The sequence below is a fragment of the Pithys albifrons genome, chromosome 6 (genome assembly GCF_047495875.1).
Source record: "Pithys albifrons albifrons isolate INPA30051 chromosome 6, PitAlb_v1, whole genome shotgun sequence".
Taxonomy (NCBI): Eukaryota; Metazoa; Chordata; class Aves; order Passeriformes; family Thamnophilidae; genus Pithys; species Pithys albifrons.
The window spans coordinates 17,167,306-17,184,584 of record NC_092463.1 but is presented as its reverse complement, the minus strand read 5'-3'; the positions used below and the strand labels follow the sequence as shown (position 1 = coordinate 17,184,584).

Here is a 17,279-nt window from a genome sequence, read left to right as displayed (position 1 = left end):
AGTAACATTACTTCACTGTGAAGTTAATTTACAAAATGAATGAGATTTGTAAGAGTCCACTGAGGCGTGTGGCACACTGAAAATTGGAGTAATTCTAGTAATCTCATTAAAGATTATATAGTCCAAACAACCACACACAAGTCTCTAGAATTTGTGCTGTTGTTCTGATGTTTATGAGAAGGACCAAGAGATCTTGCAGTTTTTTACAAAATTGCCAGCACACAATTGCCCAGTGATATAAAGGTGATCTGTCTTTTCATGGAGATGCGGTAACTGGCCTGCTGTTCTCTGGTCTAGTGTGCAGACTCAACGCTCTGGCTGTTCCTAACTTCATTAGTGACACTGGGAAAAGGTCTATCATATTCTTGACTATCAAAAGAATATATGGGTGCAGGCTGCAGGTATCAAAATGACCCAGCTCTTGCAGTTGGATAGTCAAAGACTGGGACCTTGCTCCTCCCTTACTTTACTGCCATGCAAATATTCTCCCTCCCACCCTGACCTCTTTGAGTCTGTCTCAAAAGGCAGCAGACCAATACATTTATTGTCAAAGATAAGGATGCAAGGGCAGCGACAGACAGAACTTGGCCCAAGCTGCACTTAGGGATGAGGAACATAAGTGTGTTCCTCATAAAGCCATCAGGCATCTCATCCAGCACCTGCCAGGCAGTGAGGTAGGAATGTGTTTTTCCCTGGGGTTGCAATCAAACATCCTTACATTAGCAGTAAGCTGCAAAAGACAGCTCATAGGCTCCAGACAAACTGCACAACTACCACAGCCATCTCCTCTGGGTATGACACCACACACATGATGTAGCCACAGTCACTTATCTCTCCATTAAAGAGTTGACAAGATAGATTTGCATGCAAACATGTAATGCAAATGTAGCCCTTCATTAGTGCACAATTAACATGAATTTGATACAATTTAATCAGGAGCATTAAACATTTTAAGTGTGTGGAGTTCAGATCCTAGAGTATAGCTTAGGCCACTGGTGTCAGGCACCTCTCTACAGGAAGGTCTTCTTTTGGATGTCCAAATATGTAGAGAGCTCGTCTTGTTCTGGGCATCAGGAAAGTCCACAGGTCAGGTAGCTGGGTACTCACAAGGTTCCACCTGTTGTCCTGTTTGTCGCAGCAAACACTTGAGGACTGTGCTTATTGTTGCTCTGCTGTGTGGAACATCTGGCACCAATGGACAACTGGATCAAAAAACAAAATCCTACAGCATACCTGGTCTAACAAAACATGTATCTCCCACATGCTCTAAAACATGAAATAAGTGCCCATATATTCAAAGACAGTTGCTATGTAAACACTAAGAAAAAAAATTGAAAGGTGTTTTATAAAGAGCACACACATATATCAAAACTTCCAAGACTGCCAAACACTTGTATTGCTCTATTATTAGCTTTGGTATCTAGTTCCTGCCAATGAAAAACATTTCCATCTTCCTTGTTTCTTACTGCAGGTAACCTTGAAGAGGTAGAAGGTTTATATCCATTTTGAAGCTAAACTCAAATGCGCTAAAAGCTGTGCTCTGTAGTTGGGTTTAATCAGCAGTTATTTTTTCCAATTAAATCAAGCTACAAGCATACCCAGTAGCCAGACACCTATGAAAATCACAGAACAGAACCACAAAATATCCTGGAAGGGATCCACAAGGATCAAGCCCAATTCTTGCTCAGTACAGGACAAGTCCAAAATATACTCCATTATGCCTCCCTCACATGAGTAAAGACTTTAAATTGTGGCTCTGATTTAAGGCAGGCACTACAGATCCTCCCACAGGAGGCTTTGCTGGATCTGCAGGATGCTCACATGCCCTGCCTCCTTTCTGGACTGAACTGTCAGCTGTATATACCTTCTGCACTCCAAAAGGAGAGAGTATGGAGAACATGGACATGGACAATTTACCTGGACGAACTTCAGTTGTGGCAAGTTCTTGTCTATCAATGCTTGCCCGGTTTTACGTGGAGGCTGCAGGTGAGCCCAGGCAATAACCCATCTCATCTCCTACTTTCACAGCTTACCTGAACTTGACATCCTCAAGGCCGGGGAACTGCAGTACTACTCGAGCACTGACAGCACTGCTCCCGGATGCCTCTGTAGCTGTAAAATGAACTTCTGTAGCCACTCTACAGATGCCAGGAAACACAATTTAGCAAAGCAACCAGCATCACTTGTAATGCATTGAAAAGGTAGTTACTTGCCTGCAGCAGTATGAGAGCACAGCCTTATGTTTCCTTAACTGAACAGTTTCTGGAGATTGCAGAGATGTAAAACCACAGCCAAACCCAACCTGAATCGTTCCATCCTTGGTATGTTAAAAATGATTGGGCCTACTTGACACTGAATTCCATGAGAACATGATGTCTCACCTGGGTGGGCTACAAGCATGGATCTGTGTATTACAGACAGGACATACTAGAGACAACTCACTTTATACATACACCACTTTTTAGATACTTTTGCCCTCATGACACAGGAGATCTGTTTTTGGTGATGTGCACTGTTAACCTGAATGCAGCTATGCTCTGTATACAGCAGGAGATAATCTGGAAATACTCCAGGTCACCTGGAATCCCTTCCATTAATGTATGGGTTCCTTGGGGGAGGAGGTACTCCACATACATTCCGTCTGATATTCCCAGTAAACCCAGGCTCAAAGCCAGGAATTGTACATCAGGGGAAACAGCATCAAGTATTTCAGCCACTGAAGGAATACAGGGGCCTGTAGGGAGGATTCAAGCACCTTGGATCTTGCCAGTACCACACTGAAGGCTTTACCCTGTACACCACACTTCAGGACAGAGTAAAAATGCATTTGAGACGACTGAGCCATGTTTAGTACAATAATATGTGCAGCTCTCTTGGGATGCAGAAAAATGATTTTAAAAAATTGGCCCAGAGAAAGATCTGGAATGAAATACTGCTTCCTAACATAATTTTTCCACCTCTTCACTCAAATTCATCTTTTTATTTATTTAATTGTTCATCACTTCTTTTTTTTTTTCTTTCCTGAAATACATTTCAAGATTTTCAGGACTACAAAAGTGAGCATTACTGGGCAAGAGCACACCCATCACTCAGCTACTTCCTGACTACTTCCAACTTCCATGAATATATCACCTAAGTGTAGACAAGTCCTGTCAGGCCACAAGCTTTAGATAAGTGGGAAGACAACCAATCATCTAGTAACAAGTTAGGCTGCACTAGAAGATGTGCAGTTTATCAGACCTTTATAGCTTCATAAAAATATAAAAAGTTCAAAAGTATTCCTACTTTTGACCAAATCCAGTTACTTAAGGATAGTATTGCTTTTGTTAAATGCAATACTTCAGGTAGTAAGAGTACAAAATCCAAGATTCCTAGAAGTATTATGAAAGTATTTGAAAATTTGCAAGACTGCAGGCATCAAACATTTCGAGATCCAAGCTCTCATTTTCTAAAGGAACAGAAAAACATGAAGGAAACATGTTCCTTTGACCAGCTCAGAAGAATGACTTGCTTAGACATAGCCTGCAGGACACGAAAATGACAGTATGGATAAATTTGGAGAGCTTTATGCTCAAGATGTTTCTCAGCTTGGGATGGATTTAGGTTCTGGCTAATTAGGAAAATCTGCAAAATTACAGATTTCCATGTCACGATGTCTGCTGACACTGAGGTTGCAAAAATCAGGTTTCAGAGAGGTCACTGAGACAGCACAGGGACTCTCACGCTGCAGCAGCAGATCAGATCCAATCCTGTAGTGGCCACGTGTATAACTCCGGGCCTCTCCGTAAAATCTACTGCTGAGAACTGCCCTGTCATAGATGTTTCAAACACCCAGCAAAAATTCAACCTTAGAAAGTGGTTACAAATGAACTTTTTGAGGAGAATATGGCTAATCATTTTTCCTTAATGCACACTCTCATTTAAATCCCAAAAGGCGGCATGTGTTGACAAAGTCCATGCACAAAAGCTTTGACTTCTGTAGTTGAACAGAATCTGCCACGCAACACATAATGTTCAGAAACAAGGTGCTAACCTACCTTGGGTGTGATCACCTGGGCTCCCACCTCTGATTTTCATTTCTCTATTTGTATGTGATACATTAATATATAACATTGTGATTGTTGCTTTGAATGTCCAGAAGGAAACTGGCTCTTGAAAATGTATGTAAGAAAGGGTCTCTTGTTTGCAAAGGAACTGAATAAACTCTCCTTCACAGGAAGCACTGCTCTGCAAAGCCACCTTCTGTAAAAGGAGTAAGGAAGAAGGATATAATGCCTAGTTTCAAATTAGTAACTAAAATTATTTAGATTTTTTAGAAAAGGGGAAAGAACAAGTCATTTAGACCCAAAGTTTGTTGTTTTTCAAGTGAGTTCTAGAATAAATTTCAAAAGATGGTATCCTCGTATAGAGTTTATTCTACAACCATCTTTCATTCACCAATACTGGTATTCCAAAGGGAATAAAGAGCTTTTTAAAAAATACCACTAATGCCATTTTCCTTCAGCTTTAATTATTTCTTTTTTATTTTTCTAAGTGAAGTGAGTCAATAATACTGGTATTCCTAAATCATCCATCTTGCATTTTGATGAGTTAGTTACTATCATTATGCTGAGTTATGAAATTTCAAAATCTCTTTGGAATACTGATTTCCTATTTATAGGTTTCATTTCTTTTATTTCATCCTATTTCCCTGATTTTTCTCTTAACAGTTATTGATGTAAAATTTAATATAAAATATTTTGTCATAAAATAGTATTGCTTTTAGTATTGTGGTAAGATTTTTTTCTCCAATCAAAACTAGACCATCTTCCATAAACTCCTAAACATATTAAGAACTGTGATGCAGAACAAAATTACACAGTGTGAAACAGGTACCAGCACAACAGTGAGATTATATTACATCAAAAAATTTTAATGGTCCCAAATATATACTCAACAACTAAGCATACACTCAGGGGGGCAAAAAAATTATGACACAAAAGTGACCACATCTAGAATTCCACTCAATCTTTAATCAAGAAGGGACAAACAAATCCCCCACTTCAAAAAAAATTTCTGCAGTTTAAAGGGCAAAGGGAACAGATTTAAAAAAAAAGAGGAAACTTTTTATATTCGGCCCTCCCCCGTAGAGGTTTTTAAAACCTGTTGTAGCTTGAGTAAAATGTTCAGAATGTACGATTTCAAAGGCAGGTCTCTTTTATACAAAGAAACTGCTGGCATTCTTAGCTAGTGAAGAATTACGGCAAAACCAGCCTTTTTTCTTCAGAAGTCTCATACATGGTCCAAGAAAGCATATTCTGATTGTAGCAACTGACCAGCCAATCCCGAGTTCCACTCACAAAACTCCTGCCCTGTTGGCTTTTTTTTGTTTTGTTTTGTTTTCCATTTCCTTCCCTGAGAAAAGGGCAACATGTGGTCCAAGCTGGAGAGCTCAAAGGCATAAGTCTTTCCCCTAAACAAGTATTTCTCCTTCTTCTGCTCCTTTGAATTGGCACTTGATTGGCAGAAATCCATTTGTATAGGTTGATCTGTGTCACACACAGTAATTCACAAAAGATTGCTGCTTTGCTGTGGGTTTGTTTTAGTTTTGGAAAAAATAACCTTCCCCAACCAGTAATGTTCTTCAGCAGTTGCCATTATGATGATTCCAGCTTTGCTTTCTTTGACAAAGGTAAAGTTTCCTCTTTATCTTCATCTTCATCATCCTCTTCATCATCATCAGGATAATCTACAAGCCCAACGAGGCCTCCCTGCAAGGAGAGTCATAATTACTATCATGAAGAAAATGTCTACACATTGATATTTCACATCTGTATCGTAACATGATGTTTGCACAGAATATTGGCCATAAGGATTCCTGGTCCAGGAGGTTTTCAATAGAATAAAGCAGAAGAAAAATAAATTCTTCACTATGAAAAAATGAATGAAAACTACATTATCTGAAAACTGTCTAAATGAATAAATCCAGAATGAGGTTTTCCAGTTGAAATTTAAGTGAAGTCAAAACTCTGCTTAGTTTTGCTGTCACTGCAGCTCCATCTGTGAAGACGTGAATTTAATTTTTACTGAGCACAAGCTGACTGCAGTGAGCAATTTGGAAGCCCCTCACAAAAAATACAGAACATCTTTAATTATGATACTTTTAGAACATGGTTTCATGAAAGTTAGTTTAAATGTGTAGTAACTTAAAGAATTTTTTTGAATAGTATAATGGAATGAGGTGTGCAAGTTACAAAGTTTAAATAACCTGTCCTCTGAAAATGAAAACATAGCTAGTAACATTAAAACCTTCCTTGTATTGCAAATATTCACAAATGTTAAGATTAGGCAGCTCTGGACCCATGGAGAAGCAGCATAAATTTCTGAAACTTCCTCTAACTACACTATGTTGCAATTTCTGAAGCTTAAGCAGCATTTGACTACAATGGCACTTACTGATACTTTACTCAAAAGTCCTATTACTTATTCAGATGCCTAACAATGGACATCTGAAACAGAAAACTGCAGTGAACTGTCTACCAAAATATAACTTTAAAAACAATTACACACATTCTGTACAGTCACATACAACACAACACCAGGTACACTACCCCTAAAACAGCAGCATCAGACAATTAATGAAAAACTGAATTTCAACACTTTCTAGTTTGTGACTGTGGCACATTTTACTCTGAAAGAAGGTACCCTATGCCTGAATCAAACAAATGGCTTTTCAGTGCACTGGATACTCAGTGTAACCTGCACATTTTTCTTTTGCCACCACTACTTGAATTTTTGGAGCCAATACTGTATGCAATCTGTTCCATATGGAGAGACTCCTTTTCAGACTCAAGGAATGACACTGTCTGGGACAGAACAAGCCTCTCATGGACTGAACTGATTTCCACGCCAGTTCCATCCCATTTAAAAATTGCTTCACTAAATCTTGGGTTATGCAAGGAGTTTCCTCCACAGAGGGATTTAGAGAAAGTGTTCCTTTAGTTCTTCCATCAGACACATTTTTTTAATTCAGGTGCTTTCAACAAAGGGCAATCCTAACACAAACTCTTAAGCCATATTCAACTAGAAGAAAGAAACAAACTTAACCCCCATTTACCTTCACTAGAAGTTAGGTGAGCAAGCAGTGTGGTGGCATTAAAAACAAGGATGAATCAGAGTTATTCCAAGGCTATGTGAGAACTGACATATGTACCTGACCTTTCAGAAATGCAAATACTTCTGATGAAAATAAATTCTCATTATCTGAACTACCCTGTATCAATACTATGCTATCTGGCCCCCTGTACTGGGGAAACAGAAGCCACTCTTATTTCCCTGACTTGGTTTGAATAGTTTCAGCCAAAAATTTGATAAAATCCAACAGCGTCCTAAAATGTACTTTAAAATGCTAGTTTTGAATATTCATTGCAAGTTGTAACACTTTTTTAAAGGGGCTTTCTTCTATTACTTTAATAGGTTCCAAAACAAAACTGTGTAATTTCAAAAGCTGAAAAAGTTACTACAATATTAAAAATTGTTTTGGCTCACAGCAACCACCCCTGACGTATTTCTTTCACAAATGCCAGTTATGTAATTCTGAACAATTTAAGAAATGGTGATAGTAGAAATCCTCAATGGGTGTGGCAGGACATTGTGGAATCCAACAGAATTTTGGCCATGTTTCCAAAATATTTCTACAGTTTTACCTGCCCAATGTTCCCATGCAATTCAATGAAAGTAAAGTGCTGTCTGTGTTTCACAGTAAACATCACTGCTAAGAGCAACTTGGTGTGAGTCCTACTTGAAGAGTTTGGGCATTAAAAGATCTTTTATTTCTCCTCTATATGGCAGACTTCATTAAAAATGATGAAGGCCAAACTAGTAGTACACACAAACCAGATAGTGCATTAGTGCCAGAACTCATACAAAGTTGAGAGAGATGCTAAAGCAAATTCCTACTCTAACAACAGAGTCAACCTACGACCACCCAAAATTACCTTGGTTGTAATAGCTGCCATCTGAGATGTGCTTTTGGAAACTGATCCTGGTGAGCCAGGGGACCCTGGAGACCCAGGAGACCCAGGGGATCCAGGGAGATTACTTGCCGATGACTGGCTGGTAAGATTAGACTTTGTACCACTGGAAAAAGAAAGCTTGAAACTTGGGCTCTGACGGCCTGAAAGGTTAGTTTTCAGAAGAACTTCCTTTTCTTCACTCTCTTTCACTGGAGGGGAAAAAACACCCAAAAGTAAAGCAGCATTACTGAGCGAAATATTTACTTACAGATCACTTTACTGTGTGGGAAAAGGCTTAATACTTTATGTACAACTCAGTAAAGTGAGTCATCATAAACTTGTTTTCCTTACTGCTGTACCACCTACCAGCTGTTGGCACTGGCCAGAAATGAACACTTTTGTTCTACCAATGATACCACTGGAACATTACGTAGAAAATTTTGAATTATAAACCTGAATAAAACACAGCAAAACTTGACTATCAGCTACGATTTTCACTGAAATGCCTAAGAAATCAACAACAACGTTTTGTCTCATTCTGCTTATAAAGACAAAAAAATTGTTTTAAAGGAGTGGTCCACCAACTTGATGTCTCAATTTCAAAATCTAAAAACTTCAGAATAAATACATGCAAATCCTTCACTGAATTAGGACTAAATAATACAAGTTATGGCATTAATCTTCTCATCACTTACATTTTTTTCTTTCCATGAATTTACTGATAGGGTCCATAATATCCTCATCATTTTTAGGTTTGTCAGAAGGGGGCACCACTGCCTCTCCATCTTCCATATCATCCTCATCAGTATTAAACCACATTTCCTCCTCATCCTCCAGGGTTCTTGCATCCCTCCTGTATCTGTGGTTTCTCAGAATGGAGCGCATGCTGCAGAACAGTATGTTTTAAAAGTTTAGATTCAAAAATCAACTCATATTAATAACAGAGCTTCTGTTCTGCAGTTAGAGGGACAGCAAACAGCTACATACATTGTAGAGCAATAAAAACACCAGCAAATTATTCTGTAATATGAACCTTTGTATTTCCAATGCAAATATCATTAAAAACTTTCCTGTAAGAACAATCAAATAAAGTACAGCTCTGCTAATAGCACTTTCAGACTATTCTTCAGAGCCTTGGACATGAAGAGCTACTTCCCCTTTCCCATTTGATCTATCATTATTTTTGGTTTTTCTCAGCTCCACCTTCCTCTTCTCTTTTCTCACAGATGCTGCTTTGGAGCAGAGGAACAGGAATATGTCCCTTGAAAAATGAGGAAGGAGAACTGGAAGACAGGTCAAAAACATTCTTTTCATTGCTATATTTTGACTTTAACAATTAATTTCCAACAGAACCATGAAACCCTTGATGGAGCACTTCACAATTTACTAGCTGAAATTTATTTTTTTTCATAAAATCTCTGTTACTGGGATCAAAATGTTAATAAAGCAACCTAAGCATTCTATTTAGAGAAAAGGTCTTGTATTACTGGCTGTGGGGAAAAGACAGAAGGGGAAAAATTAAGAAATTACAAGGTATTGACTAAGAATGCTAAATGCACTTTTAAAAATAAACCTAGTTCTGAGGAAGTTGCTTGCCAGCATTATCATCTGGATCTATCCACCCTGCATCATTTTACATTACATTTGAGCTCAAGTTCTGCTAGTACTGCAAAACTGTAACTTAAGTGGAACTCGGAGTAATTCATGACCCATGTCAACAAAATGTTGGTCTCCTTCCTTACCGAACTATTCTTTGTTAAAATAAGTAAACTGGTTCTTGTTATTTTTGCATTGTAGTATTTCTGTGTTTTCACTAAGAAATTACATGGACTGTGACAGCACCTGTGCAGCCCCTAGAAAAGAGGTAGGAAAAAGGCGAAAACAGAGCTGGTTGAGCTACAGATCTCCTGAATCTCTATTTTCTGTTGCATAAACTCATGGAGCACAACTATACTCAACCACTAAGCTCAAGCTCAATTTCAGTCAGGAAAAGACTAGTGTGTTACTTGTTATACTGGATGAAAACTACTGAAGGAAGCAGCTGGCTGTTCTTTCCAACACCTGCATCAGTGAAGGTAAAGTTCATAGGTTTGAATTCCACAGCTGTTTCAATGACAAGCTCAGCTGGCACAAGCCAAAGTTATGACAACTCACCTATAAAACATCAGTACTCAAAACTGCCAGTCCTGCACGTGCTCTTGGAAGTGCTTCAACTTTTTAAAATATATCTACACTTACACTCTCATTTTAGTTGTACAAGCCTCAAGTCTAAATACTGCTTATGAATCTTGTGGCAGGGAATAAAGTAAAAGTCTGAAATTTCAAGATGTCCTTGTAGGAGTAATCAGGAATAATTTTTAAATGTATTTTCAAACTCACTCAAGACAGCAGAACAAGAACAGGTCTTGCTAAGAATTCTTAACTCAAGCAGACTATTTTGTTTTAATGATACTGGACCTAAGCCAAAAAAAAGGAGTAAAAAGGCCTAAACTTCCCATTGTTACAAACCCCAACCTTTCAGCCTTGGGTAACTGCATACTAAAGAAGGGAACTTTAGTTGTGGCAAACAGAAACAGCAATTCAAGTGTTACATCAGATTGGTTTTTACTCCATTAGCAACTCTAAGAACGGCAAAAAAACATTCTCCAAAAATTTCTCTGTATATTCTATTTCTCAGGCATTTTGGTAGAGCTTATCTAATATCTACTGCCACAACTAATGAAAATGAAAGGAAATCTGACATGAATGTTTTAGAGGAGAAATCCACAGAATGACAATTCACAACTGAACAACTGTTCAAATCAGCGGTGGAAATCTGTTATTTACACAAATGAACCTCAGATACTCAGTACCTTCAGGTCTCACTAAAACAGTGTACATAAGTTTAGGATATGACAAATCAGCATTGTGACTGGCAGTCCAGCAAGTAATGGTAGCTGAAAACTGATCCAAAGTCTGCAGCAACACATTTGAAAATCACACTTTTAATCAAGTAAACTCGACAATACTTGAGATGCAAGCTCTAAATTATCTACATCTCCCACTACCAGAGAACAACCAACCAACCAATATTCCGAAAAGGGAATTAAAGCATTAATACACTATTAAGAGCATTTAAGTGCGTTTTACCTGTCAAGTTTTGGATTATCTTGTCTTTCCCTTTGTTGCTCAAATCGTAGTTTCAGTCCTTTGAATGTCTGCACATAATCTACATCTTCCAGTGCCTTCCAGTAATTTTCAATTACATGAGCTGTTAATGATTTTATATCTTCCTATAGGAACAAACAGAGTGACTTATTTTCATTCAAATGAATTTATTTAATACAATATAAGAAGTGACTGAAATTAGAAATTATTTTAAAATATGCCATATGAAGAACTGTATTACTCAGCTCACACAAAAATGAGTATTATGCATACAAATGTAGTTAAAAAACGAGAGCTTCAAATATTTAATTAGCAAAACAGTTTCAATTTTCTAGAAGTATCTCCTTCAAAACACGACAGAACTTAAAACCCAATAAAAAGAAATCATACTAAGCCCAATTCTAAAATGCCTTTCCCACTGTAACTTAATAAATAATTTTATATTGATTGATTAACTGGTACCTGTTGAATTATGAAACATGTTTACAAGTACAGGCTTAGCGTTCATATTCTTTCTTCCCTTGCTGCAAATAAATTACTTATGTAAAAAGAACTATTCAGTGCATTTGTTTAGTATAAGAACAAGAAAGGTATTCTTCATCAGAAAGTAACACCAAGTTTCCTCCTTTGTGGCTATACAGTGCTGGTCAAGGTCCTTCATAAAAGCTTCCCAACTCTTCTGCTATTACAGTTTAGCTTTGTGGCTGCCCAAAGCCATTCTGTGCAGCTGAGACCAGCACAGGGCTGCACACTGCAGCAAGAAAACTGCTCCTGGGCATTGTTGGGCTTTCTTAACACTGCAGAGCCCTTGGGAAACACTGTAGAAAAAACACCTGAATTGCCATCCAATAAGGACAACCAATCCTTTTTGGTTACGTGCTTAGGTCATCTCCTGTGAATGGTAACACAGCAGTAACAACATAAGCACACTTTAAAAAAATTTGCTGTCTTTAAAAATGAATCTGGATGAAAAACAAATGACAAAAAATATTGACAGATACCAAGAATTAGCCTGGAAATGCAACCTTAGTATCTGTGTGAAAGGAAGATAAGAAAAAAAATATTTCTTTCCTTATAGCATGATCTATAGAATCAGCAACCAATCTCATGGAGTATTATTGGAAGACCACACATGGTGGTCTGACCTTGGCTGCACCAGGTGCCCACCAAAGGTGCTCTATCACTCCCCTCTTCAGGTGGGCAGGGGACAGAAAACATAACTAAAGGCTCATGGTTTGAGATAAGGGCAGGGAGAGATCACTAACTGATTCCTGTCATGGGTAAAACAGTCTCAACTTTGGGAAATTACTGAATTTATTACCAATCAAATCAGAGTAGCAGAACAATGCAAAATAAACCCAAATCTTAAAAACATCCTCCCTCACCCTTCCCTTCTTCCTGGGCTCAATTTACTCCTGATTTTCTCTACCTCCTCCCCCAAATGTCCCCAGGGGGACAGAGAATGGGGATTGTGGTCAGTTCATCACAGGTTGTCTCTGCCAGTCCTTTGCTCCTTCCTCCTCAGCAGGAGGACTCCTCACACTCTTTCCCTGGTCCACTGTGGGATCTCTCCCATGGGAGACAGTCCTTCACAAACTTCTCCAACATGAGTCCTTCCCACAGGCTACAGTTCTTCATGAACTGCCCCAGTGTGGGTCCCTTCCCCAGTGTGCAGCCCTTTGGAATGCAGTGTGCACTCCTGTCACTGTGGGTCCTCCGAACAGGAGGCTGCTCCAGCTCAGGCTTCCCATGGAGTCACAGCCTCCTTCAGGCATCCACCCGCTCCACTGTGAGATCCTCCATGGGCTGCAGGGGGACAGTCTGCCTCCCCGTGGTCCTCACCATGGGCTGCAGGGGAATTTCTGCTCCAACCTTGGCACATTTATCTTTGGAGCCAGCTGGCACTGGCTCTACTGAACGCAGAAGCTTCCAGCAGCTTCTCCAGAAGCCACCCCTTTAGCTGCCACCAAACCATGTAACACAAACCCAGGACAGCACAGCACAGGTCAGGGTGTCCTATACGGACTATTTTCATAGCTTCAAAATCAGTTTTCAATCAACTCTTCCGTAACAACCAGGTCACCTCAGTCTTGAATTACCTTGAGTCCCAACTCAAAGAGGAAAGAGGTGACCAGCACAGAAGATTTCAAGAGGTGACAAGGCCTGGTGACCTACTGCTCCACAACTGTCTGCACCCTGGCTTGGTCTCACTTACCACACTTAGAGTCTGTACAGCATCTGTCAGATTCTGGATGCAAACAACAGGGAGGAAGCAGTACTGTGCAGACAGCCAAACTGGCATGAATATTTAAGAGATTCCCATGGAAGGAACTTCGTAGCACTCCATTAATATAATGAAAAGAGACTGGTATCTCTTCTGTATAGTTCCAAATTCCATTGAATTGTCATTACAGAGCACAGCTAAATTTGATGGCTTTGTAGCAGCAGTTTGAAATTATATTCCTGTCAAAACAAGTCCATCCAATCTGCATTTGATGAAACTTGATTAGTGAAGCCTTTGCAAATCTGGGCACTGAGTACACTATCAAGTGAATGTAATTTTCAAGTAACAGTGCTGGTTGAATGTAGGAAAGAACAAGTACAAATATGTAACAGTGATATAAAAGAAGGTTCATATAAATACAGTATCATATTGGACCCATTATGATAGCATAATTCAGGGCAAAATCAAAAAGAAAAGTAATTTTGAACTACAGACTAAACAACATAGTAACTATCTTCAGGATGTAAGAGCACTCACCACTCTGATAAATTCAAACATCTCTATTATGGCAGAGTTCATCAGATTATAACGGGAACCATTATTTAGAAATGCTTTGACCACAGGTTCAAACAAAAAACTTTTCATTATGTAACGGTTGTAGAATTCATCCTTTAGCCCAATTATCTTTCTTTTGAAACGAAGTGCGCCTGAAAAAGAAGTATTGTCAGAAGAATTTTTAGATTTAAAAGAAAAAAATTGCAAAAATTACTCAGCATTAGTTAGGGCAATTTACAACCTTGGTTCTTATATAGCAATACATTACTAGGACCAGGTAATACAGTCAGCTGTTCTCTGCTTCTCAATAGTCTTGACTACACTGCTGAAGATTAATACTCTGTTTAAGCATAAAGAAATCCTCTGCTGTAATTGTACAAATGAAACCACCTCTGTACACTGAAGAAATAATATACCAGTAATATAGTTAAACAATACTAATATAAAGGTATAATTCTGATTTTTTAAGTTACTTATGGCAAAGGTATAACATTTTCTCAGTAAAGAACTGAGAAATCTGCTTATCATTGCTATTATTCAAATATAAATTTGATTAGATTTAATTAGTTTTATTTGATCAGGATATAAACTATCTCATTGTGAAACTGGTTAATGACATTTTCTTCACACACAGAGTAAGGCAAAGGCTTAATTTACAACCAGTTTAAAGCTCTTTCTGAAACTCCCAAATGTGCACAACTGAGAGAACGTCCACGCATCAAGAGAGAGCACAGCAGCATCTCATTAAAAGGCAGCACATTTTGCTTAGCAATATGGTGTACAGGAAAAAGATTATTAAAGGGCTCTAAAATCAAACACAGGTTATTCAGTTACAAATCTAAAAGGTACTTCTTACTGTATGGTACTGCTCTGTCAGCTTAAGGCTTTGTTTAATCTATGTGCATAACAGAATTAGGAAAGAAATCTCTTACCTGCCTTCAGAATTAAGTCATGCTGCTTTACCATTACTGAGCTGGGCATGGTCAAGGAAGAACTATCAGAGTCTGAAGAGCAGTACACTGAATCTCTGTGCTTTGCTTTTTAATGACATCAAGTAGCCATATCTCTAATTTAAAGTACCTTTGATAACTTCTACTAGAAACGTATCAAAACTGACAATATTCAATGCTGACATGCCATCTTTTAAATTCACCTCTCCACCAAGATGAAAGAAAATCCTTCTTTTTTTTTTTTTTTTAGGGAAACAGGTTATCTATACATGCAAAATTATTTCCTAATACTAGCTGTCATATCTATAAACTGGTAGGAGAAAAGGACTCTAACAGTAGAATTTCCCTATTCAGTCACAAATTGTCATGAGGTATGAACAGTTTTCTTCCAACAGAATGAAGACACGTAACAGTTCACATTCACAAAATATCAGTTTATTCCTTAGCTTTCCAACTTACACAGTGCCAAGAAAGCGTGCTTTGAGGCCATGAGAACCAGCACCCTTCGCAGGATATCTTTGTTAATGATGTAGTTCTTTATGTGATAGGTGTGATGTTCTACGCAGAAAGTCAGCAATTCCAGTATCAATGCCAAGAGCTGGGCTGTCTGGAAATCATCTGTAATAAAAACAAAACTGAAATAATTAAGCATATCTGGAATATTGCCTTCAGAAGCTAACTTAAAATATCCAACTGCAGTCTGGTAAACATTTCCAAGTTCTTGTATATTCCCACTGATGGTTTATGGAACATGCTGCTGGATATGTTTAGTCTTTAAAACAGAAATTGAACAAGCTTGTTAGGAATTGAATATTTTCTATAAATACAGACATGGCAGGAAACCCTCCTGCCATAATATAGAAACAATTACATTTTTCTTAAGTTGCTGTTTGAAGGTTCAGAGTACAAAACACTAACACAAGCAGTTGGGCTTATTTAACCCCACTTCATTATGATGTCCACATGTCTGTATCATACATGAAGTATCACCCTGTATGCACTGCCCTGACTAGGTCTGAACCAAAGATGTGCTCTATGATGCCTTTTAACAAAAGTACTATGCAAGAAATATCTCAGGCCCTTTTAATACTTGTAATAAGAACTGCTGCTGGTAGCCAGCATGAACAGTCACTCCATCACTGATCTTTGTTTTCTTAGTCTGATGTAGAAACAACACCGTCCAATTCAGTACAGCTTTTGAAGGGGAAATGTTAAAACATTTCTAGTAATCCCTGACCTTAAAAACATTTACGCTTCTTTACAAGTCTGTGTCACTGAACTGCTCCATGAGTTCCTAAAAATTATACAAATATTTCAGTTTTTGCTGAAGCCACATTTGCAGCAAATGTTGTTCACTTCTTTAATCAGGTCTCCCTGTTGAATTTTATGCTTACACATTATTCAAATGACTAAATCATCGATCAGCATTTTACTTGGAACTGTGTATCACACACTCTCTTTCAGTCAGAAAATGTCCTTTGACAGGTATTCCTTTACCTTTGCTAGGCTTGTCCTCTGTAGTATTGGCCAATAAAGGGGCTGTCAGAACATGCATACAATGTTTGTAGAAGAAACCCAAGAACTCTGTCTTTTCTGTTTTCTAAAGAATGAAAAAAACCACAAAACATGTAAAACTTATCATCAAATACCCTAAAAACCCAAATATAGTTTCATTTAAAGGTATTTACTTACATTGGCAGTGGCAAGCATATTTTCTGGATCAACCAAAGTACGGAGCAAACCCATGAGTAGCACTGCCCCTCCAAGTTCTGGGTCTGTGTCACAAATCATGTGTTCTATAATGAGGTTAATGAGCAATATATCCTAATGGGGGAAAAAAAAAAGAAAAGTCATCTCTAATGCTACTCCCTTGTCCTGTACCTGAAATTACCTTCTAAAAGGGGTACTGCCTGGTCAAAATGGTGTTCTAGCAAAATGTTGTAAAATGTGAACAACTAACAAACAGAAACGCCCAAAGTTAACACAAACAAATTAACTTTACATGCCACTGATACATTCTGATCAGTGGTTCAACAGTAAAAACACAAACAATGAAGAATCTTTTAAAGCAACTAAAAATGGTTATGAGATTACCAATCTAATTTAGAATTTAGTCTGAATTGGAAACATCAAAAGACAAAAAGTACAGAGGCACATCCTTAAGAGTCTCAAAATTCAACTGATTTCAGGAAGCACTTTCAGAGTACAGAAGTTTTAATTTGTATCATCTTTTAAAATACATACCAAAAGATTTATTTCCACAAACATACAATAGGAAATTTTATAATGCTATTGAACTTGATGAGATTTTTTTTCACCTAAAAATAACCCCAACGTGTATTTGCAGAAAACAAGAATAACACAGGAAAGTAAAAAATAATATTTACATTTAGGAATCTCTAAACTGAA

General features: G+C 38.0%; 1 protein-coding gene across 2 annotated transcripts in view; it reads right to left on the bottom strand.

The window, feature by feature from the left end:
- Positions 1-4,891: 4,891 nt before the first annotated feature.
- The window catches only part of PPP4R3A (protein phosphatase 4 regulatory subunit 3A), a 43,540-nt gene continuing 31,152 nt past the window's right edge, over positions 4,892-17,279 (bottom strand). For both annotated transcript variants that reach the window (XM_071557663.1, XM_071557664.1), the window contains 8 exons: positions 16,563-16,694; positions 16,368-16,470; positions 15,330-15,488; positions 13,903-14,072; positions 11,124-11,266; positions 8,690-8,880; positions 7,977-8,203; positions 4,892-5,750 (listed from right to left, as the gene is read on the bottom strand). In XM_071557663.1, coding sequence (XP_071413764.1) covers positions 5,637-5,750; positions 7,977-8,203; positions 8,690-8,880; positions 11,124-11,266; positions 13,903-14,072; positions 15,330-15,488; positions 16,368-16,470; positions 16,563-16,694 — 1,239 coding nt within the window. In that variant the 3' untranslated portion in view covers positions 4,892-5,636. The remainder of the gene's footprint in view (positions 5,751-7,976; positions 8,204-8,689; positions 8,881-11,123; positions 11,267-13,902; positions 14,073-15,329; positions 15,489-16,367; positions 16,471-16,562; positions 16,695-17,279) is intronic.